The 24,894-nt window shown below is 40.5% G+C and overlaps 2 protein-coding genes across 2 annotated transcripts in view; one reads left to right on the top strand and one right to left on the bottom strand.

Annotated features, from left to right (window-relative positions):
• LOC116812705 (putative uncharacterized protein FER1L6-AS1) overlaps nucleotides 1-2,015 on the top strand; it is a 2,767-nt gene extending 752 nt beyond the window's left edge. The window contains exons 2-3 of the mRNA XM_032758499.1: nucleotides 1,175-1,366; nucleotides 1,941-2,015. Of these exons, the coding sequence (XP_032614390.1) occupies nucleotides 1,175-1,366; nucleotides 1,941-2,015 (267 nt within the window). The remainder of the gene's footprint in view (nucleotides 1-1,174; nucleotides 1,367-1,940) is intronic.
• Nucleotides 1-24,894, bottom strand: part of FER1L6 (fer-1 like family member 6) — a 193,180-nt gene that overhangs the window by 104,379 nt on the left and 63,907 nt on the right. Inside the window, exons 13-15 of the mRNA XM_032758498.2 lie at nucleotides 11,228-11,408; nucleotides 4,940-5,060; nucleotides 2,115-2,215 (exon numbers count right to left, since the gene is read on the bottom strand). Of these exons, the coding sequence (XP_032614389.1) occupies nucleotides 2,115-2,215; nucleotides 4,940-5,060; nucleotides 11,228-11,408 (403 nt within the window). The remainder of the gene's footprint in view (nucleotides 1-2,114; nucleotides 2,216-4,939; nucleotides 5,061-11,227; nucleotides 11,409-24,894) is intronic.

Here is a 24,894-nt window from a genome sequence, read left to right as displayed (position 1 = left end):
ATATATGTATATATAGATATATATGTATATATATAGATATATATGTATATATATAGATATATATGTATATATAGCTTTTATAATGAAAAACAAGAAACAAAAACTATTTCTTTTATTTTTTTGTGAAGTAAAAATTGTTGAGTAGTTGAGAGACTGGGGAGGCAGAACTTAAAAAGCTGAACACCAGAATTTAGCTACTCCCTGCCTTTCATCAGATGAATTTCCACTCCTTTTCCATTAGTTCCATTATGACAAGTTTTCATATTTGCTCAAATCTTAACCTACTTAATTTCAAGGGTTAGTCCAAGTTGTTTCCTTAAAGGGTCAGCAGCCTCTAAGATGGCTCCAGTGAGTCCTACCTCCTGCACTTCATGCCACTGTGTAATCCCCTCCCTTTGAAGGTAGGCTGGGCCTAGTGACTTGCTTCTAACAGAACAGTCAAGAGTGATGGGCTGTCACTTCCAAGACTAGGCATGGGAGACTCTGACTTCTGTCTTGCTGGGATGTTCTGACTCTTTGTGCTTGCTGGCTCTAATGAAGCCAGCTGCTCTGTCATGAGAGGCAGTTTAGAGAGGCTCACATGGCAAAGCATTGAGGGTGGCCTCCAACCAACAGCTAGTGAGAAATTGAAGTCCTCAGCCCAATGGCCCATGAAAAACTGAATTCTGCAAATAACCACGTGAGTGATCTTGGAAGTGAATCTATCCCATTGGAACCTTGATATGACTGCAGCCAGGGAGAGACTCTGACCCAAAGGACCCAGCTGAGCCACACCTGGACCCCTGACCCACAGAAACAGTGAGATAATAACTATGGTGTTAAGCCACTGAGTTTTGGGGAAATTTGTTTCTCAGTAAAAGATAACTAATTATGTACCCTATTTTTTATCTTTTATTATATTGTCTGCCCTCTAGAATAAGGGTTACTAATTGATACTCAATATGTCGTATAAAAATTTCATTACATAGTGTTGGGACACAGAAAACAGTTCCCCAAAATATGGTGCTTCATCAGGCTGAGTGCTTTGAAAATTGCAAGGCCTCAGAAATAAGCCTCAGAACCAGGGTTTCTCTCTGACCTTTTCCATGTCTCCCTGTCTCTCTTTTCCAAAGCACCAAGAGACTCTTTAAATTTTCCTATCAGACTAAGAAAGCTTAAATGTGATTGTCTTAAGACTCCCTCCCTAGAGATCTCATCAAATAACCAGGAAAGATCAACCAACAGAGAAGAGACTGGAATGATCATCTGCCCAGAAAGACTTTTCATCTATTCTAAGGACAGCTCCAAGAGATTACCTGGGGGACTTCGTATAAAAAATAAGACAATCTGTGTTCCTGTGCAGCTTCATCCCTCACCTTCCCTTAAGGTCGGCCTCCCATCTCCCTGGTCCATTCATTCTTCCTAGTGATTTACTGTCCCTCAAAAGAACTGTCTACATTCTCCATCTCCCCCGTCCCCTCTGAAGAAGGATATATATATAAGCTTCTGTACTGCACTGGGTAATTGAGTAATCACTCTGTGATTCTCCCCTGTGCACGTTAATACATTTGCATGCCTTTTCTCCTATTAATCTTCTTTTTGTCAGTAGATTTTCAGTGAGCCTTCAGAGAGGGGAGGGAAGGTTTTCCCTTGGCCCCACAATAGTATATTGAAATATACTATTCAGGCTCACCGAATAGTATATTTCACTGAAAATAGTTGATTTTCAGTGAGCCTTCAGAGAAGAGATGTTTTCCCTCAGCCCTACAATAGTATTTTATATATTAATAGCTTATTCTTCTGACCATCTAAGTGTCAAATAGTTGCTGAGTGTCTGCCACATGCACAGCACCATGTTGGTGCACTAACACGACTAGCATTTTTCTTGTTTCCTACAGTCTCTGCAGTAAGTCTTTTCCTTTGCTTTTTCCCACCTTTGATTTATGCTTGAGTTGTTTAAGTGTCAAGAAGCAGTAGTTAGTCCACAAGCACCAGTGAAATTACTGAACAAAATTAAGATGGATACAGCACTCTAAAACACCCATTTGAATGCATTTGACTACTTTTCTCAAGGTAATTAAAAGCTGAGTCCACAGAAGCTCAGCTCTGCCTATGCCGGCTGTCTCTCCTGGTACCTGCTCTGACTGATGAAGTCACTGAGTGCTGTTTTCATTTTCTCTTCAGGTGCCTCCTGTGAAATCTTGATCAATTCTCTCACTTCTTCTATACTTTCTTCCTGAAAACAAACCACAGAGGTGGAGAGATGAGGCTGTGGGAATGAGATTGGTAGTAGAGATACTAATTGTAATGTACTAGAAATAACAGCTATTTGTTTTGTTTTGGAAACGAAGGAAGATTTATCTAGTTTTCTTGTACTTGAATTGGAAAATGCTACTGCATTCTAACTTTGAACTTTTCTTTTAGTAAGTGGAATTGGTCCACATACAAGTCTTCTCCCATACTGTTCAAACTCATTGTCTCTGTTATAGATCCATTCCCTAATGGTACCATTTATTTAGAATCTACCCTCTGGGGAAACCTAATAACGTGGGAAATAGCTAACAATGTAGAGTAATTAGATACAATTACCCAAAACTTCAAAAGTAATGTTCAAATCAATTTTTTACACAGGGATATAATCATATTGAATAATCCCTGAAATTAAAGGGTTCCCCATTCTTCTGATTACATGAGTTTTGGGCCACGTAATGGGACAGATTGTATATGGCAATGGCCCTATGCTTGTATACTTAATAATCACACTTTTCCTTTGGGCCTAAATTCTAGAATCCTATTTAGTGGCCTGGAGGAAAATGGCACCTAAGGAGAAGTATATGTGTTACTAGTCGTTTACTAGAATTTACGAAACTATATTCTCTACCATATCCCAAAGTCTGGTGCCTGGGGACATATGTTCCCCTCTTTACGCCTTCACTATAAGAATAGGAAGCATTGTGGCATAGTTTAGGATTCGGGCTCTGGAGTCAGATTGCCTTGGTTCAAATCCAGGCTCTATCACTTACAAGTGCATTAATCCATTTATGCCCAATTTCCTTATCTGTGGAATGGAATAATAACAGAACCCACCTACAACACTATAGGGGGTGTGAATATCTTCAAACAGTACTTGGTAGTTAGTAAACATTCAGTCATGTCTCTCATGGTGGTTAGCCATGATATGCCAAGCATGGCAGGGATACCAACACTGAGAAAGGAATTAGAAATGAATGTCACTATGGCCTCTAGGAAAAAATTCTGCTTTGCTTTGTCAAGACTCTTGGAGATAAACGATCTGTTCTGTCTGAAGAGAAGTAAGACCAGCTCAACCAAGACAGTCTGTGACCTCCATGTGCTGTGATCCCAGACTAGGCCTCCTGACCACTTTCAGAGTTTATCTCTGTGTTGCCTGGAATCCCCATGGTCAGAGACAATACTTTGTTTTACACACTGAGAGACAAGGATTATAAAGCAAATGGGACAGAGAAATTTGTTCTTGACTTAGCATAGGTTTTAATGGAACAGGAGGGTCAAGACAAGGATGATCTGGTAAGGCATGTGGGGCGGAGTAGTGGGCGCATGGGAGTAGGAGAGAAGAATTTATAAAGGGGAGGTGCAAGATGTCAGAGAAACAGAGGTCCCAGCTTTCTCTCCCTCCTCGGGCTTAGGTGGGAAAACCTAGCATTGACTGGATATTGATTGGCACTGTTTACAGTATAAAATACTTTCAGACATTCAATTCCCTGAGTAATTATTTAGTCCCTGTCAGGTGCCAGGTATTATGCTAAATGCTATAGAAACCGTGGCAAATAGTTATTGAACAAATAAACACACAAATATATTGTAAAGTAAGATAAAAGGTCCAAAGGAAAAGAACAGGGTGTTGGCCAGGCACAATGGCTCATGCCTATCACCCCAGCAATTTGGGGGCTGAGGCAGGAGGATTGCTTAAGCCCAGGAATTCCAGACCAGCCTGGGTAACATAGTGAGATCTTGTCTCTACAAAAAAAAAAAAAAAAATCAGGCATGGTGGCATGCGTGCACCTGTAGTTCCAACTACTTGGGATGCTGAGGTGGGAGGATTGCCTAGGAGTTCCAGGCCAGCCTGGGCAACACAGTGAGATTCCATCTCTACAAAATATTTTAAAAATTAGCCAGGGGTGGTAGTACATGCCTGTGGTCCCAGCTACATGGGAGGCTGAGGCAGAAGGATTACTTGAGCCCAGAAGGTCAAGGCTGCAGTGAGCTTTGATTGTGCCACTGCATTCCAGCCTGAGTGACAAAGCAAGACCCCTTCTCAAAAACAAAACAAAACAAAACAAAACAGGGTGTTATGTAAGAAGATAAGGGGGTAGAAGGTGTCAGACTCTTCCCTGAGGAAGTTTGAAACTGAGCCCTGGAATTTGGCTGGGTTATAAGAAGACTGGAGAGGGGAAAAGTAACAGAGGAAAAGGCATGGTGGTGGCTGCAAGGCTTAAAGGAACTTGGTTTTTTCAACATATTCAAAGGAGACCGGTGTAGTTGGAACAAAGTAAGGGAGGAAGAACTTAGGAAAGATAGGGCTATAGAGTTAGGCAGGGCCTGATCTTGTAGGCAGTTGTCCACCATGCCAGGGACTTAGGATTTTTTATTAGTTGAAGCCAGGATCTATCAATTTTGTGAGAAAGTTGTCAACTCCTGCCCTTTGGAGATTAGAAAAACAGCCCATACCTAGATCCTATAACAGCCAGAAGCAGAGCAGGGATTTGAATTCAGGTAGTTTGATTCAAGTCCAGGGATTTTGCAAAATGTGGTCTCATTCCCCTAGATTTGCATGGTAGGATCCACGCGCCCTCCAAATGCAGCATCCTCAATTTATTTGTATTTAAACTGAGGTCAACATCCTCTACTAGGTGGATTTTAAAAATCCCTTCCCCCACCACTTTCCCAATTCTCTAATCCATCACCTGTCAGAGTCACCTACCAGGAAGTCTGCCAGTTTCTCCAGCATGTTGGACCAGTGCAGCCTGAAGGTCTGGTCTCCCCAAGAGCTGACGAAATAGACACAGGGCTTCTTAGCCTCAAATGGCAAATAGTTGTAATTCCTGTGAAAACAATTAGGTCTGGAAGTTAGCTGGTAATCAGTGTTTTCCAGGCAACCCAAGTCACACATTAATGTTTTGTATGTTCTAGGCAGGACTTGGGAGGCATGGTGACAAAACTATCAAACTTTTAACACCATCATTAGTCTATAATTGGGGACCTGTGAGCAATGAACAATGGACAGTTAGATGGCCACAATGGAGAGGTATTAACAGCTACCATCAGAACCGGAATAAAGCTTAGAAATGATCACCACAGGGCGGGATTTTTTTAAGCAGGCCTTTTTCAAGAAGGACGGCTTTATTTTTATTTAATTAATTAAGTAAGTATTTTTAAAAGGCAAGGTCTTGCTCCATTACCCAGGCTGGAGTGCAGAAGGAGGATGGTTTTAAATGAGAGAAGGAAAACAGGAAGAAAAGTAACTTTTCCTTTTTAGTCTCTATGTGCCAGGCATGTGTGAAAGTCAAGATAATAAATGTATTCCATAGTGGTTGTACCAGTCTACATTCACAACAGCAGTGTAGAAGTGTTCCCTTTCCACTGCATTCATGCCAACATCTATTATTTTTTGATTTTTTGATAATGGCCATTCTTGCAGGAGTAAGGTGGCTTTGTGCATTTGAGCATTGTGTTTTTGATTTGCATTTGTGCATTTTGATCATTTGTGCATTTTGAGCATTGTGGCTTTGATTTGCATTTCCCTGATCATTAGTGATGTTGAGCATTTTTTCATGTCTGTTGGTCATTTGTATATCTTCTTTTGAGAATTGTCTATTCATGTCCTTAGCCCACTTTTTGATGAGATTTTTTTTCTTGCTAATTTGAGTTCCCTGTAAATTATAGATATTAGTCCTTCATCAGATGTATAGATTGTGAAGATTTTCTCCCACTCTGTGGGTTGTCTATTTACTCTGCTGTTACTTTTGCTGTGCAAAAACTCTTTAGTTTAATTAAATCCCACCTATTTATCTCTGTTTTTGTTGCATTTGCTTGTGGGTTCTTGGTCATACAATCTTTGCCTAAGCCAGTGTCTAGAAGTGTTTTTCCAATGTTATCTTCTAGAATTTTTATAGTTTCAGGTCTTAAAGAACTAAAAGTAGAACTACCATTTGATCCAGCAATTCCACTACTGGGTATCTACCCAGAGGAAAAGAAGTCATTATACAAAAAAGATACGCACATGCATGTTTAGAGCAACACAATTTACAATTGGAAAAATGTGGAACCAGCCCAACTGCCCATCAGTCAATGAGTGGATAAAGAAACTGCGGTGTGTGTGCGTATATATGATAGAATAGTACTCAGCCATAAAAAGGAATGAATTAATGGCATTTGCAGCAACCTGGATGTGATTGGATACTATGATTCTAAGTGACACAACTCAGGAATGGAAAACCAAACATCATATGCTCTCATTCATAAATGGGAGCTAAGCTATGAGGATGCAAAGGCATAAGAAGGATACAGTGGACTTCGGGGACTTGGAGGGGAAAGGGTGGCAAGGGAGGGAGGGATAAAAGACCACAAATTGGGTTCAGCATATACTGCTCAGATGATGGGTGCACCAAAACCTCACAAATCACTACTAAAGAATGTACTCATGTAACCAAATACCATGTGTTCCCCCAAAACCTATGGAAAAAAGCAATTTTAGAAAAGATAACAGATGTAAGTGCATTATATAAGCTGAAATTGCTAGAGAACTGTAAAAAAATAATCATACTATCAATGAGGGTAAAGGCATGTGTCCCAAACTAAACTTTGGCATTTCATGGCTTGCCCATCTAACCACCTTTCCTTCCATCCACTTTTCTTCCATCCTTTTCTTCCATCCATCCATCTGATATTTTTTGTTGCCAGGAATTAATGCTAGTAGATTACCTGCTTGGCTAAAAAGGACAGGAGGGATAGCAAAGTACCTAAAAAGGGAAGCTGTGGAGCCAGAAGGAATATTTAAAGATGGCAGTTGGAAATGTGAGCATGCTGATAAGAGGCAGTTAGCAGTGTGAGAGAGATGACAGAAAAGCAGCAGTTAATTTATAGATTTTAATTCCAAGAAGGAAGGGGATGGGTGTGGAGGTAGCTAAGTGGGGAGAAATATATCAAAAAGTTGAAGAAGTTCCCTGCCTAATGACAGCTATTTTTCTGACCAGGTTTTCCCCCAAACCCCAGGTAATTTTTTCCCAAACACCTGGGACTGTGTGAAGAGAACTGTAGAAGGCTAAAGTCCATGGAATGGGTGTGACAGGATGGCATATGGAGGAAGAAGCCTCTAGAAAATAGGGGGAGAGAGAGAGAGAGACCAACCGACCTTTGTTTTCATTCCAAAAAGCTAAAGAGAACTTCAGCCTGAAAGAATGGATGGTTATTCTTTTTAGCTCTTCCACACAAATTTCCTCTGAAGGAGACAATAAAATTAGTGAAGGTGCCCCATGGTCTGTTCTACAGAAAACAGACCAGCAGGTGTTTACTCAAAAGAGAAGCCCCGTAAGTTTTTGGCAGAAACTGAGGTTGTTATTACAGCAGGAGAACAAAAACAAGTTTAGAAACCAAACTGCTCTATTTTATCTCTTTAAAAATTATTGCACTAAGAATCCTGCAGATAGATAAATTCCAACCCCAAATTTTGCTTTGTCTCAAGGTTTCTTTGGTTTGGGTCATTTTGTGCTAATGATGTTCAAGGCCTTTGTCTCTTTGGTTCTCAGGGACCTCCTAGTCTTAGCGTGTCTACGTGGACAAGGATGCTGTGGCTTCTTAGGCAAACTGCAGTGCAGCTGGAGGGCAGCAGATGGCAAGGTGCTGTGCTGTTTGTGGAAAGAGGAGACTGCCAGTCTAAATGGCTGACCAGCCTTGTGACTTTGGGTCATCACATGATGACCTGTCATTGGATATCTTATTCTCCAGTCCCATTCCGGAGCTCCAGCCTAGTAAATAAGCTGCCTGTGAATGCATGTGCTTTGCAAAACTGGAAAGCCCAGAACAAATCCAAGGTGACATTTTAATGGGGACAACAAATAAATTGTGTGTGTTCATATATGTGTACATGCATGCATATATGTGCACACATGTATAGGGGTTGTTTATAGACATAGAATTTTCCAAATCAGCTGCTGCCTCCCTGGCTTGCCACTATATAGACAGAGCCTCAATATGGTGACTGAAGAATGTATAGAAATCCCAAATGTACCAAAAAAATACCAGCATGACTTATTTTGATCTCCTTGAGCCAGCAGGACAGCACTGATATGAGGTGCATCCAAGGATGCTTTGAGACCTCTCATCTCCTCCTAAACCCTTCCCCTTACCATCTTCCCCTGAAACCCCCACCAATAGTCAACAATGGCTAATCCATCAAGGTAGAGAATGTCTTCACTGCCTAGCCCCAGTGCAAAGATGCAGAGTACCTCTGAGTAGTCTCAGAACAGTCCCCTAGAACTGCAGATCCCACTGTTCACTCACTGATGGCCTCAGTTTTGAGAATAAAGTTAATAGAGGAATTTGGGGTTCTCTCTGGTGTTGTGAAGAACGACAGATAAACAAGTATGGCTTTCAGCGAACCAAAAAAATACCCCAAAGAAGGTGATTCTTGGAAGGCCCATGGAAGGACAGGGTTTAGAAAATTCAGAGAATGCTCAAAAACAAGAGGACAAACAGCTAAGACTATTTCAATGGACTCCTTTCTGCTTTGTCCTAAATGCTTTCCCTCAATCCCTTAAGCACATTCTCTTCCTTTAGGATGTTACTCTTTCTGTGACTTTTCCCAACTCCTTACCTCCTCCCTACTGGGATTACTCACCTGACTCTGTTCCCATAGTACTCTGTACCCAATCCAGTTATAGTAATTCCTTAACTTATTAAAAAACACTTATGAGCACCTACTGCCGTTCACTGGTCACAGAGATGAACAGATATGCGTGTGAATAAGGCATAGTCCCTGGCCTCAACATGCTCCCAGTTTAACAGAGGAGAGAGACAGGTAAAAAAGTCTTCAATCAGTGCTTGTGGAAGGTGAGGACAAAGTCCAAATCAGACTGGGGATTCAGGGAAGGGAATTGGGCTTTGTCTCAAACCTAGCAGTTCTGAGGAGGGAGATTATTGCCAGGCATAAGGAACAGTGTGTTCAAAGGTCCAGAAACAGCACACAGCAGGACATATTGGGATACTGCCATGGGGCACTGTAGTTTGGAATAGAAGAAAGAGTTTGTGGAGTGGCCAGAAATGAAGGTGGAGAAGTAGACTGGGATCAAATCCATAAGCTATGGCCTCTGGAATTAATCCTGAAAGCCACAGGGAGTCAATGAGTGATGTGAATCAGGAGAGTAACTGGTTCTCATAGTTTAGCGAAGGTCTTGAATAAGATCCAAGCCAGGTAGGAGGTGTTGTTGCTGTTGTTGTTTTCTAGTAATTCAGGCTGAAGGTGCCAATGGCCAGAATTTTTAAATGGCAATAGATATGAGAAATACTTAAGAACTGTATTGACTGGCTTCATCACTGAGCAGATGCAGGTAGGAAGGAAAAGGGAACAGCTGACAATTTTTTTTTTTTTTTTTTTTTTTTGAGACGGCGTCTTCCACTGTCGCCCAGGCTGGAGCGCAGTGGTGCAATCTCCGCTCACTGCAACCTCCACCTCCCGGGTTCAAGCAATTCTCCTGCCTCAGCCTCCTGAGTAGCTGGGATTACAGGCGTCTACCACCACGCCCTGCTAATTTTTTCTATTTTTAGTAGAGACAGAGTTTCATTATGTTGGCCAGGCTGGTCTTGAACTCCTGACCTTGCGATCCGCCTGTCTCGGTCTCCCAAAGTGCTGGGATTACAGGCATGAGTTGACAATTTTCTTGTCTGTGGCTTGGAGGACTCAGAATGGTGGGCTCAGTCTATGAGACAGGAAAAATAGGGAAAGAAGAAAAGTTGTCTGTGAAGACAATGAGCCTGGTGAGTAATCTCTGGGACATCCAAGTGGAAGTGCTTAGATTTGCTGCTCAGGAAAGAGGGCTGTCTAGGAAAATAGATTTGGGAGTCCCTGTTATCCTGAGAGTGGTCATGGTTTAGTCCCCAGAGAGTGTCTAGATTGAAAAGAGCAGAGGGACTGAGGAGCGTAGAGATGTAGCCTTGTCAGGGCCATGCAACATCTTCATTCTCTCTGCATGCAAAATGTGGGAAGAAACATCCTATTATGAGAATCCAATAAGATCGTACATATTTCAAGATCTGGCAATAAAAGACTCTCACTACACTATCCCTTCTCGTTTGATCGGTGCTTGACACCACTTTCTTTTAAAAAATTCTATAATTTTACTTCTATTTGCAGGTTGAAAATTTGCACGGATTAAAGGAGATCAGTGACAGTACATGTAAGTGCCCCCACCCAGCTGTTTTCTGAAATTATCTTTTCTGGTGCCTGACAATTGTTTTTTTTTTTGAGTCTTTCAGTTTTGCAAATGACTGTGTCAAAAATAAGAAATGATGTATTCAATAATTCCATCAAATTGAATTTACATAATAGCACAGAACTCAGATGAATATAATAAGAGGGTTTGGATTGAAATTGTAAGTTCTGACCTTCCTACCTTATTTTGCTTCAGTTACAGAATAAAGGGTGCTTCAGATATGATCATCATCATCATCATTGCCCTGTCCTTAAATGAATTACCTAGATGTGTTATCTGGAGGATTGTCATGTTGCTAAAGATTCAGTTGAGTGGCACTTACCATCTTGCTCCTATTTGCACCTTGTTCTCATAGCTTAGATTTAAAAATTATGTTTCTGGACAGGCATGGTGGCTCGTGCCTGTAATCCCAGCACTTTGGGAGGCTGAGGCAGGAGGATCATGAGATCAGGAGATCGAGACCATCCTGGCCAACATGATGAAACCCCAGCTCTACTAAAAATACAAAAATTAGCTGGGCATGGTGGTGTGTGCCTGTAGTCCCAGATACTTGGGAGGCTGAGACAGAAGAATCACTTGAACCCGGGAGGCAGAGGTTGCAGTGAGCTGAGATCACACCACTGCACTCCAGTCTGGCGACCGAGCAAGACTCCCTCTCAAAAAAAAAAAAAAAAAAAAATACATTTCTGATTTTAGTGAAGAATTGAAGAAAACAGTCCTAGAAATTGGACAAAATCCCACCACCAAAATCCTTGGCTGTTCTCCCAGGCTATGTCTCCTACCTGTTCCCTTCCGTCACCAGTGGCTTCTCTGGGTGAGTGGTGGAGGCCATAGGAATGGGAACATCATGGGCCACATCCCCTTGTCCTTCGTGAAGCAGTGGAAGGAGGTCTTCTTCAGCTGATTCAGCTGACTTCTTACTCCCATGATGGGACCCTCCATCAATCAGGTTTCCAAAATTACCTGCAGAGGCAGTAGCAAGGGGAAAGGGGTCAGGTGATGGTAACCAGAATCAGTCTGCTTGGCATAAAGGATCCAAGCTCATGTTCTCCCACGGCAATAAGGTAAGCTCTCATTATGAAGGTTGATAGAGCAATGATCAGACCAACAAGACTGACAATGACGATGAGCTATCATCTCTAGCCATCTTATTTTCTCTTTTGTAATAATTACACAAATGACAAATTAGAAAATACAATCAACTAAAAAAAGAGTCATTAGAAATCACAAAACTGTTATAACCATTTTAAACATTATAGTGTATAACCTTGCACTGTCCCTGAGAACCTTGCACTATAGAGATGTTGGTAAAGAATCATAGATATGTCATTTTGTAACCTGCCTTTTTCACTAAATAAAATATCATGAACACCTTTCCAAACCTGCTTCTTCTCTAAGAGAAGACTTCTTGTCTAAATCCCCAAAGACAAAATCATGTTTAAGAGGGAGGGAGGGAGGGAGAGAGAGAGGACAAGCAGAGTAGGGAGAGAAGGAAGGAAAACATCATTTTTTCCCCTACAAATAGGGCAGCTTTTGTGCTACAAATATCTTTGTATAGGAATAGATATTCACTGCAGCCATATTGGTGTCATTGATCTTTCCATTTTGTAATCTAATTTCAAATGCTTTAAAAGATTTAGATGAACATTCCTCTCTTTTGGAAGGAGCTCCAAAGCTAGCCATATTACAGAGTTGGTTGACTGTTCAAATCAAGAAACGTTCAGGATCAAAAGCGCATAATCACAAGGACCCCTTAACTTGGGAAGCCTTCCTAACTTCTCCTTCCCTGACCCCTGCCTCCTCTCCAGGCGGGCCAGTTGTCACTACTCTGTCTCCCTGCAGTAGTCATTGGTGGTGCCCCACCCAGATCCTCTTTACCAGGAAGGAGCCCCCAAACGCCAGATACTGAGATTGCTGCTAATAGCTTACAACAGCCACCTTCCGTGGAAAATTGCCTTCTACTAGTGGAGTCTGCCTCTCCACAGAAGATTATAAGGCCCCCTTCTTGTGCCTGAAGCCACTCACAGCTTGGTGTGGGGAAATAAAAGCCCAGCCCACTTGCCTCAAACTGGGGCCAAGTCTGTGATGCCACTAGCTTGAGAGTGCCTCACAGGATCAGGCTGTGGCTGGTCTCCCTGTCCTCAGAGACCTGCCCTATGCTCCGTCACCCGCTTCTCCCGAGAGCATGCCACCCAAACCTCACATGTATGAGAATCTTCCCAAGTTTCTTTTCTGGGAACCTAACCTAAACAGGTCCCTAATGTCACATCATATTCCCATCATTCCTCTACCATCTTGTTTTCAAATAATTTACTTAGATGTCTGCAAATGTCTTGAGAATGAAAATAGTATCTTGCTAATTTTTGTGTCTCTACTGGTCATGGAACAAATGCAGGGAGGGTCTTGATTAATATTTAGTGAATCAGTGACCTTAATGTGTTTCTGTGTCCATAAGAGTCTTTCTCCCAGTTCATTCCAATTCATTCTTTTCTTCCCTTCTCCATTATTCTTACCTTAGGAATAATACTAAAATACCTGAGAGGGGCATAATAACATCCTAGAAAAAGAAGGAGACTTAGAGTTAGCAGGCCTTGTTTGAGTCCTCTTTTTAAAATTCACCAGCTATATAAGCTGAGGTGGTTATTTGGCCTCTCTGGACATCCATCATGGCTGAAACCATTGAATTTGTGGTAAATCAATCATAAACGCAGAGCATGAGAGCAGAGAAGCAGGATAATTAGATGGGGTTTTTAATAGCACAACAGGGAAGAGAATTGAGACAACTGGAAAGAGTGTGGCTAAAGGGATGAACCTTGTAGTCTGAGATGGACAGAGATGAATGTGAAACAGAAGAAAGGATTGGGTAGATTCATGAGTCAAAAGGAAGATATTATAGTAAGAGTCAATGAGAAGAATGAAGGGCAAGGCCAGAGAATAGGCTATTGGAGAGAAGGTCAGAGGTGGGGACACTCCCATATGCAGCTCACTACCTCACTGTGGATCCCAGTCCTCCAAGGGAATTTATTGCCTATGGGCAAGTTCTTCCTTGGATAGACGCCAAATCATCCCATTTTTTCACGTATGTCCATGTGTTCTTAGACCCATCCTAGAGCCCCACATCATAAGTCTCCTTCCTCTTCTCTGGTCCTTTGATGCTTGAAGCCAGCTGCCAGGTCTCTCTCAGTCCCCACCCAAACCTCTCTTCTCAGAGTGAACTCTCCTGGGTCCCTCTGCCCTCTCTATAAAGATACATGTTCCCAAAATATATCTCCACTTTCTGATCATGCAGACAGGAGATTCTTTGTTAGGCTTCCAGCTGTATGGCTTAAAAGGGCTGTATTTCATCTCTATTTTTTTCTGCTCTGTTGAAAGAGAGCTTTCTGAATATAAATCATGACCTTCTGTGATGGAATGCTCTTTCTGGGAATGGCTTTCCCAGTTGCACAATAGCCCAAGAAGATTTGGAGAGTTACATAATAACATCTACTGTAGGCATGGAACTTTGTATGCCTTAACTCCTTAAACTTTTGCAACAACTCTATGAGGAATTCATTTCACAGATGAAGAAACTGAGACTCAGAGACATTAAGTGAACTCTGGGTAATGGAACCAGAATTAGGAATCCAAGTATGTCCGAATCTAAACCTACAGTCTTAATCACTTTTGTGAAGTATGAAAATAAATCCAGAGAGGAGGTGGAGCAAGATGGCCAAATAGAACCCTGAAGTGATCACCCCCCACAGAAAGACCAAATTAAACAACGATTCATACAAAATAAGCACCTCCATAAGAACCAAAAATCAGATGAGTGATCACAGTACCTGGTTTTAACATCATATTATGGAAAGAAGCACTGAAGAAGGTAGAAAAAACAGTCTTGAATTGCCTATAGGTGATTTATTCTTCCCCATCCCCCAGCAGTGGCCAAATGGTGTGGAAAGAAAATCTGAGCACTTGGGGATGAAAAAAATGCAGTGATTGTGGGATTTTGCATTGGAACTCAGTGCTGCCTTGTCACAGTGGAAAGCAACACCAAGCAGAACTCAGCCATCGCCCAAGGAGGGAGCATCTAGACAAGACTTAGTCAGAAGCAAATAGTCCATCCTAAGTTCCAGCAAGCTTTGCCACTGCAGGCTGAGGTGCTCTGGGGTCCTAAATAAACTTGAAAGGTAGTCTAGGCCACAAGGACTGCAATTTCTGGAAAAGTCCTGGTGCTATGCTGGGCTCAGAGACAGTGGACTTGGGGTGCACATGCCCTAGTGAGACATAAGCTGAGGCAGCCAAGGAATTTTCACTCTTCCCCCAACACTTCACAGCTCTAGGAGGGACTCCTTCCCCCTGCTTGAGGAGGGGAGAGAGGAGATTAAAGACGACCTTGTCTTTCAACTTGGATACCAGCTCAGAATTAGCACCATGCAGAGTTGTAAGATCCACATTTCAGGGCCTAGCCCACAGATGACATTTTTTTTTTTTTTTTTTTTTTGAGATGGAGTCTCACTCTGTGGCCCAGACTAGAGTATAGTAGCTTGATCTCTGCTGACTGAAACCTCCGCCTCCTGGGTTCAGGCAATTCTCCTGCCTCAGCCTCCTGAACAGCTGGCATTGCAGCCACACGCCACCACACCTGGCTAATTTCTGACACCTGGCTAATTTTGTATTTTTAGTAGAGACAGGGTTTCACCACGTTGGCCAGGCTGGTCTCAAACTCCTGACCTCAAGTGATCCACCTGCCTCGGCCTCCCAAAGTGCTGGGATTACAGGTGTGAGCCACCGTGCATGGCCCCCAGATGACATTTCTAAACACACCTTGGAACAGAAGGGAACCCTCTGCCTTGAAAGGAAGAACCCAGTCCTAGCAGAATTAATCATCTGCAGACTAAAGACCCCTTGGGCCTTGAATAATCAGCAGTGGTAGCCAGGCAGTACTCACCACGGTCCTTGGGTGAGACTCAGCACCATGCTGGCTTCAGGTGTGTCCCAACACATTCCCAGCTGTGTTAACTATAGGGAGAAACCCCTTCTGTTTGAGGAAAGGAGAGGAAAGAATAAAAGGGACTTTGTCTCACAGCTTAGATACCAGCTTGGCCACAATGAGGTAGAACACCAAGCAGGCTCTTGGGGCCCCTGATTTCAGGCCTTCACTCTCCTAGACAGCATTTCTGGACCTGCCTTGGGCCAGAGAGGAGCCCATTGTCACAAAGGGAGGGACCTAAGCCTGGATTCATCATAAGCAGACTAAAGAGCCCTTGGGCCTTGAGTGAACATTGGTAATCGCCAGGCAGTACTCGCTGTGGGCCTAGGGTGGTGGTGGTCATGGGGAGAGACTCCACTGCTTGAGAAAAGGAGAGAAGAGTGGAAAGAACATTGTCTTGCAACTTGGATGCCAGCTCATCCACAGTAGAATAGAAAACCAGGTAGATTTCTAAGGTTTTAGATTCCAAGTCCTGGCTCCCAGATGACATCTCTGGACCCACCTGGGGTCAGGGCTGAACTCATTGCCCTGAAGCAAAGGGCAGGCACCTGGCTGGATTAACCACCTGCTGATGTACAGCCCTTGGTCCTTGAATGAACACAGGCAGTAGCTAGACAGTGGTCACAGTGGGCCTTAGGCGAGACCCAGGGATGTGCTGGCTTTGAGTCTGACCTAGCCCAGTCCCCGTGGTGGTAGCAACAGAAGTGCTTGTGTCACCCCTCCCCCAGCTCCAGGCAACTCAGTACAGAGAGAGAGAGAGAGAGAGAGTTTCCCTCTTTTTGAGGGAAACTAAGAGAACAAGTATCTCTGCCTATTAATCAACAGAATTCTTTTGGATCTTACCCAAGATCACCAAGGCAGTACCTCTACAACTCTGCAAGAGCCACAGTGTTACTAGGCTTGGAGTTCCCCCTAATTCAGATGCAACTGCAGTAACCGAAGAATTAGATCACAACTCCCAAGTCCCTTCAAATATCTAGAAAGCCTTCCTAAGAAGGATGGGTGCAAACGAGCCCAGACTACAAAGACTACAATAAATACCTAACTCTTCAATACCCAGACACCAAATAACATCCACAAGCATCAAGACCATCCAGGAAAACATGAGCTCACCAGGCAAACTAAATAAGGCACTAATGACCAATTCCAGAAAGGCAGAGATATGTGAGCTTTCAGAGAAATCAACATAGCTATATAGAGGAAACTCAGTAAAATTCAGGATAACACAGAAGCAATTCAGAATACTACCAGACAAATTTAACAAAGAGATTGAATAATTAGAAAGAATCAAGCAGAAATTCTGGAGCTAAAAAATGCAACCAACATACTGAAGAATACATCAGAGTCTCTTAACAGCAGAATTAAGCAGAAGAAAGAATTAGTGAGCTTGAAGACAGCCTATTTGAAAATACACAGAGGAAGCAAAAGAAAAAAAGAATAGAAAAGAATAAAACATGCCTATAAGATCTAGAAAATCGCCTCTAAAGGGCAAATTTAAGAATTATTGGCCTCAAAGAGGAGGTAGAGAGACAGAGATCAGGTAGAAAGTTTATCCAAAGGGATAATAATAACAGAGAGCTTCCCAACCCTAGAGAAAGATTTCAGTATTCAAATACAAGGTTATAGAACACCAAGCAGATTTAATCCAAAGAAGACTACCTCAAGACATTTAATAATCAAAGTGCCAAAGCTCAAGGATAAAGAACCTAAAAGCAGCAAGAGAAAAGAAAGAACATACAAAGAAGCTCCAATACATCTGTGTCAGGAGACTTCTCAGTGGAAACCTTACAGGCCAGGAGAGAGTGACATGCCATATTTAAAGTGCTAAACAATAACAACCAAAACCCTTTTATCCTAAAATACTATATTTAGCAAAAATATTCTTTAAACATGAAGGAGAAATGAAGACTTTCACAAACAAAAGCTGAGAGATTTCATCAACACTAGACCGATCCTAAAAGACATGTTAAAGGAAGTTTTTCAATTTGAAAGAAAAAGATGTTAATGAGCAGTAAGAAATCATCTGAAGGTACAAAACTCACTGGTAATAGTAAGTACACAAAGAAACATAGAATATTATAACACTGTAATTGTGGTGTCTAAATTACTTGTATCTTTAGTAGAAAACTAAAAGATGAACCTATCAAAAACAAATAACTACAACAACTTTAAGACATGGACAGTATACAACAAATACTTAAAAGTGAGTGGATGAAATTAAAGTGTAGAGTTTTTATTCATTTTCTCTTTGCTTTTTTTGCTTCTTTATACAATCAGTGTTATCATAAATTTAAAACATGGGTTACAAGATCGTATTTCAAGCCTCATGATAACCTCAAATCAAGAAACATACAACAGGTGCACAAAAAATTAAAAGCAAGAAATTAAAACATGCCAGAGAAAATTGCCTTCACTAAAAGAAAGACAGGAAGGAAGAAAAGGAAGACCATGAAACAACCAGAAAACAAATAACAAAATAGCAGAAGTCCTTATATATCAATAATAAAATCGAATGTAACCGGATAAACTCTCTAATCAAAAAATATACAGTGGCAGAATAAATAAAAACACAAGGTCTAATCTGCTGCCTACGATAAACACACTTCACTTATAAATACACAGACTGAAAAAAATGAAAAAGGATATTCCATGTAAATGGAAACAAACAAAAAACAGGAGTAGCTATAATTATATCACATAAAGTAGATTTCAAGATAAAAATTATGAAAAGAGACCAAGGAGTCATTTCAGCAGGAGGATATAACAATTGAAAATACACAGGCACCCAATGCTGAAGCACCCAGATTTATAAAGGAATTATTATTAGAGCTAAAGAGAAAGATAGACTGCAACACAATAATAGCTGGGGACTTCAACACCCTACTTTCAGCATTGGAAAAATCATCCAGACAGAAAATCAACAGAAAAACATTGGACTTAATCTGCACCATGGAACAAATGGACGTAATAGATATTTGTAGGACATTTCTTCTAATGGCTATAGAATACACATTCTTCTCAGCACATGGATCATTCTCAAGGACAGACCATATGTTAGGCCACAAAACAAGTCTTTAAAAATTCAAAACAATTAAAATTATATCAAGTATATTCTCTGATTACAATGGAATAAGACTAGAAATCAATAACGTGAGAAATTTTGGAAATTATATGAGCACATATAAACAATATATTCCTGAATGGCCAGTGGGTCAATAAAGAAATTAAGAAGGAAATTTAAAAATTTCTTGAAACAAATAATGGAAACACAACATACCAAAACCCATAAGATACAGCAAAAGCAGTACTAAGAGGAATGTTTATAGCAATAAGCACCTACATCAAAAAACTAGAAAAACATCAAATAAACAACCTAATGATGCATCATAAAGAATTGAAAAAGCAAGAGCAAACAAACTCAAAATGAGTATAAGGAAAGAAACACAGAGCAGAGCAGGACTAAATGAAATCGAAACAACAACATAAAAACAATACAAAAGATCAACAAAATGAAAAATTGGTTTTTTGAAAAGATAAAATTGAAAATCCTATAGCCAGACTAAAAAAAAAAGAGAAGACCCAAATAAATAAAATCAGAGATAAAAAAGGAGACATTACAACACATACCACAAAAATTCAAAGGATCATTAGAGACTGCTATGAACAACTATGTGCCAATACATTGGAAAACCTAGAAGAAATGGATAAATTCTTAGACATAAACAACCTACCAAGATTGAATCATAAAGAAATGCAAAACCTGAACTGCCAGTAATAAGTAATGTGATCAGAATCATAATAAAAACTCTCCTCACAAAGAAAAGTCCAGGACCCCATGGCTTCAGTGCTGAAATTCACCAAACATTTCAAGAAGAACTAACACAAGTTTTTTCAAGATGGTGGACTGAAGGCATGGTTACCATGACTTTCCCACTTGGAAAAACAAAATAGTGTGTAGAGATTCATGCTGTGAGTTTTTTTTTTTTTTAAGAAACAATGCAGAAACTTAACAGGAAAACTGAAAGAAACTACAGACCCTCTGAAAGAAGCAGTGGGCTGCAGCCTAAACTGTGAGCCGGGCAGAATATTTTAAGTCCCCAGACTGTGAGAAAGGGATAAATTGCCTCTGGGATATACACTCCCACCAGAGAATCTCACAATCCAGGCCATGGAGGAAGACCTTACCCCTATCAAGTGCTAACTTATTTAGGGAGCAAAGAGAAATATAAAAGTAGAAGCAGCCACAGGAATAGTTATGTATACATTCCCAATCTCCAGTACAGATGGAGGGAAGCCATTCCTGATCCTACCTCACAGGGGACCTTGTAGAAGCCTGCCAGCTAACTCAGGTGATGGTTGCAGGTTTACAGAAGCCCCCAACTGAGAGGTACAAAATAATCTCAAGTGGGGACAAACTCCCTTGGCCAGAACTGGGGGACAACTGGGAAACGTGTTGCAGCCACAAGTGCTAGAGCTGGGACCCTGGGTTTTGTGGGTGAACTGGGAGGTGTGTGGCCTGCAAGCTGCAGTTGCTGTCTCTCCCAGGGAAGGCTTATGACCTGGGGCAGTTGTAAGTTCTGAGTGCAGACTGCCTGGAACTTAGCTAGCTGCTGCTGGTGGAATACCGTGGGTGAAAGATCTGTCTTGCCAATGTGTGGGAGCTGGGTGGGGCCTACTGCTGCACCCTACCCCCTACTCCTTCTGGACTCTTCTGTACAGAAAAGGCAGCTGTGCTCTTCCTTGAAACATTGCCCCAGTGGTCTGAGAACTGTTTCCCTAACTTCCCATTGGAGCTGCTGCTTGCCCTGCATGTGAAGAGCCAAAGCGTGGACTTGACAGACCCAGACCCAGACCCCACCTGTCTTTGAGCCTCCACCCACACTGGTAATGTAACACAAAGGACAAAATTTGGAAGCTCTGTGGTCCCACCCATTGCCTGAGACACCAGAGTACCTCCTCTGGGCAACATAAGGCGAGCACAAATCCCACCACCACTACTGCAGCTGATACCTTTTTGCAAGCACCACCTCCTGGCTGGAGGCCAACCGACACAGTCTATTACAGCACCTTCAGGTAGAATAACAGCATCCAGGAAGGAGAAAACTTGTGCATGGCCTTAACTAACAGCATTGCTGAGCACCCTGGATAAACAGGAGGTCCTAAGTCTGCCTACATGATCAGTTCATTACTACTACAACTGGCATTTGAGAAAGCCAACACACTAGGGCTATTTATAACCAGAGAATTTCACAAAGTCTACATCACTCCCCTGACCACCTTCATTAGAACTGGTACTGGTAGCCACGGCTGGGAGACTTGAGGACAGACCACATCACTGGATCATTTGCAGAACCTTCTTTTGTCATATCGCCAGAATTATTTTTCTGGTTCCTTCTCATTTGGGTAGACTATTTCCTCTAATTATTCTTGGATTTAATTTTGATTTGACTGTGTTTCTTTAAATTTTTTTTTACCCCCTAAGAATTACACTTTAATAATAATTGTTTCTTGTAGCCTAAGTCAGCTCTGGTGGCTTTAATGGTGAAGACTCTGTATGAGTTCCTTGGTTATAGACAGTCTTTGTATTACAGTTTTCTCAGATGCTGGTTGTAGTAGCCATGTGCTCGGTGTGTAAGCAAGTTCACTGTCTCCTACAGGGCTGAAATGGCAGAGGTCTGTCGAAGGCTATCTCATTCCTCTGTGGTGTGCGTTTTTAAATTAACTTTTTTCCCAGTATTTTATGTACTGGGTTGAAGAGTTCAGGTTCAGGCCAGTAGAAGAGGTGTCTGTGAATAGTAACCAGTTGTGGCTAAAGCAGATGGGTAAATGCAATACCCCCAAAAGATCGTACTAGCTCTCTAGCAATGGATCCAAACCAAGATGAAACTTTGAAATACTAGATAAAGAATTCAAAAGATTCATCAAGCTAATCAAGGAAATATAAAAGAAAGGTGAGAAACAACATAAAGAAATTTTAAAAACAATTTAGAATATGAATGAAAATTGTTCTAAGGAGATAGATAAAGAAAAACCAATCTACTTCTGGAAATGAAGGACACATTAAGGGAATTACAAAACACAGTGGAAAGTTTCAACAGTAGACTAGACCAAGCAGAAGAAAGTATTTCAGAGCTCAAAGACAAGGCTTTCAAATTAACCCAATCAGACAAAAACAAAAAAGAATTGAAGGAAATGAACAAAGTCTCCAAGAAATATAGGATTATGGTGAAACCTAAAAATAACTGGTGTTCCTGAGGGAGAAGAGAAAGCAACAAGTTTGAAAAACTTATTTGAAAAATAATTGAGGAAAATTTCACTGGCCTTGTTAGAGATTTAGATATCCAAATACAAGAAGCTCAAAGAACTCCTGGGACATTCATTGCAAAAAGGACATCATCAAGGGATATAATCATCAAGCAAAGTATACATTCTTCTTATCATCACAGGGAACATTCTCCAAGATAAACAATATGATAGGACACAAAACAAATCTCAAACTTTTTAAAAATTGAAATCATATCAAGTATCTTCTCAGATCACAGAATAAAACTAGATATCAATGCCAAAAGGAATCCTCAAAACTAAAAATACATGGAAATTAGTCTGCTCCTGAATGATTTTGGGTTAAACAATGAAATCAAATGGAAATTTAAAAATTCTTTGAAATAAATGATAATATTGACACAACTTATCAAAACTTCTGGGATACATCAGAAGCAGTGCTAAGAGAAAGCACTAAATGGCTACATCAAAAAGTCTGATAGATCACAAATTGACAACCCAATGTTGCACCTCAAGGAACTAGAAAAATAGGAAAAAACAAAACTCAAAGAGCTAGCAGAAGAAAAGAAATAACAAAGATCAAAGCAAAACTAAATGAAATTGAAACCAAAAATATACAAGATCAATGAAACAAAAAACTGGTTCTTTAAAAAAAATAAGCAAAATCAATAGACCATTATCTATATTAACCAAGAAAAAAGAAGATGGAAGATGCAAATAGTCTCAATTAAAAATTAAAATGGAGACATTACCACTGATACAACAAAAATACAAAAGATCATTCAAGACTACTATGAACACTTCTATGCACACAAACTAGAAAATCTAGATGAAATGGATAAATTCCTGGAAACATACAACATTCCTAGATTAAGAAAAGAAGAAATAGAAACCCTGAAGAGACCAATAACAAGCAGTGAGATTGAGTCAGCAATATAAAAAAAAATTGCCAACAACAAAAAAATCCTAGGGCCAGATGGATTCACAGCTGAATTCTACCAGACATTCATAAAAGAGTTAGTACCAATTCTACTGAAACTATTCCAAAAGATTGAGAAAGAGGGAGTTCTTTCTAACTCATTCTATGAAGCCAATATCACCCTGATTCCAAAACCAGGAAAAGACATAACAAAAAGAGAAAACTACAGACCAATATCCCTGATAAACACAGGTGCAAAAATCTTCAACAAAACACTAGTAAACCAAATCCAACAGCACATCAAAAAGAAAATACACCATGATCAAGTGTGTTATATTCCAGAGATGCAGGGATGGTTTAACGTATGAAAGTCAATGTAAGTGATACATCACATAAACAGAATTAAAAACCATATGATCATCTCAAGAGATGCAGCAAAAGCATTCAATAAAATACAGCATCATTTTATGATTTTAAAAAAACCTTCAAAAAAGTAGGCATGGAAGGGACATACCTCAAAATAATAAAAGCCCTATATGAAAAACCCTCAGCCAACATTATATTGAATGGGGAAAAGTTGAAAGCATTTCCCCTAAGAAATGGAACAAGACAAGGATGCCCACTTTCACCACTTCTATGCAACTTAATACTGGAAGTCCTAACCAGAGCAATCAGGCAAGAGAAAGAAATAAAGGGCATTCAAATTGGAAAAGAAGTCAAACTACTGCAGTTTGCTAATGCTATGATGATATACCTAGAAAACCCTAAAGACTCCTAGACTTGATAAACGAATTCATCAGAGTCTCCGGTTACAAAATCAATGTACACACATCAGTAGCACTGCTATATACCAACAACTTCCAAGTTGAGAATCAAATCAAGAACTCAATCCCTTTTACAATAGCTGCAAAAAAGAAAAAAAAAACTAGGAATATACTTAACAAAGGAGGTGAAATATCTCTGCAAGGAGAACTACAAAACACTGCTGAAAGAAATCACAGATGACACAAATGGAAACACATCCCAAGCTCATGGATTAGAAAAATCAGTGTTGTGAAAATGACCATACTTATCAAAGCAATCTACAAATTCAATGCAGTTCCTATCAAAATACCAACATCATTTTTCACAGAATTAGAAACAATCCTAAAATTCACATAAAACCAAAAAAGAGCACAAATAGCCAAAGCAATCCTAAGCAAAAAGAACAAATCTGGAAGCATCACATATACTGCAAGGATATAGTTACTAAAACAGCATGGTATTGGTATAAAAGCAGATACATAGACCAATGGAAATGAATAGAGAACCCAGAAATAAAGCCAATACTTACAACCAACTGAATTTTGACAAAGCATACAAAAACATAATTTGGAGAAAGAACACGCTATTTAACAAATGGTGCTAGGAAAACTGGATAGCTGCATGTAGAAGAATGAAACTGGATCTGTATCATATATAAAAATCAATTCAAGATGGATCAAGGACTTAAATCTAAGACCAGAAATCACAAAAATCCTAGAAGAAAACATAGAAAAATCTATTCAGGACACAGTCCTAAGAAAAGAATTTATAACTAAGACCCCAAAAGCAAACACAACAAAAACAAACATAAATAAGTGGGACCTAATTAAACTAAAAAGCTTCCACACAGCAAAAGAAATAATCAGAGTAAACAGACAACCCACAGAATGGGAGAAAACCTTTGCAAACTATGCATCCAACAAAGGACTAATATCCAGAATACCAGGAACTCAAACAAATCAGCAAGAAGAAAGCAAATCTCATCAAAAAGTTGGCAAACGACATAAATAGACATTTCTCAAAAGAAGATATACAAATAGCAAATAAACATATGAAAAAAATGCTCAACATCACTAATGATTAGGGAAATGCAAATTAAAACCACAATGAGATACCATCCTACCCCAGCCAGAAGGGCCATTATTAAAAAGTCAAAAAACAATAGATGTTGGCGTGAATGTGGTGAAAAGGGAATGCTTACAGACTGTTGGTGGGAATGTAAATCAGTACAATCTCTATGGAAAACCCTATGGTGATTTCTTTTTATTTATTTATTTTTTTTTTTTTGAGGCAGAGTCTCGCAGGCTGGAGTGCAGTGGCGCTATCTCGGCTCACTGCAAGCTCCACCTCCTGGGTTCACACCATTCTCCTGCCTCAGCCTCCCAAGTAGCTGGGACTACAGGCACCCACCACCATGCCCAGCTAATTTTTTGTATTTTTAGTAGAGACAGGGTTTCACCATGTTAGCCAGG

This window comes from Hylobates moloch, unplaced genomic scaffold (assembly GCF_009828535.3).
Source record: "Hylobates moloch isolate HMO894 unplaced genomic scaffold, HMol_V3 SCAFFOLD_9, whole genome shotgun sequence".
Taxonomy (NCBI): domain Eukaryota; kingdom Metazoa; phylum Chordata; class Mammalia; order Primates; family Hylobatidae; genus Hylobates; species Hylobates moloch.
This window is presented reverse-complemented; position numbering and strand designations above follow the sequence as displayed.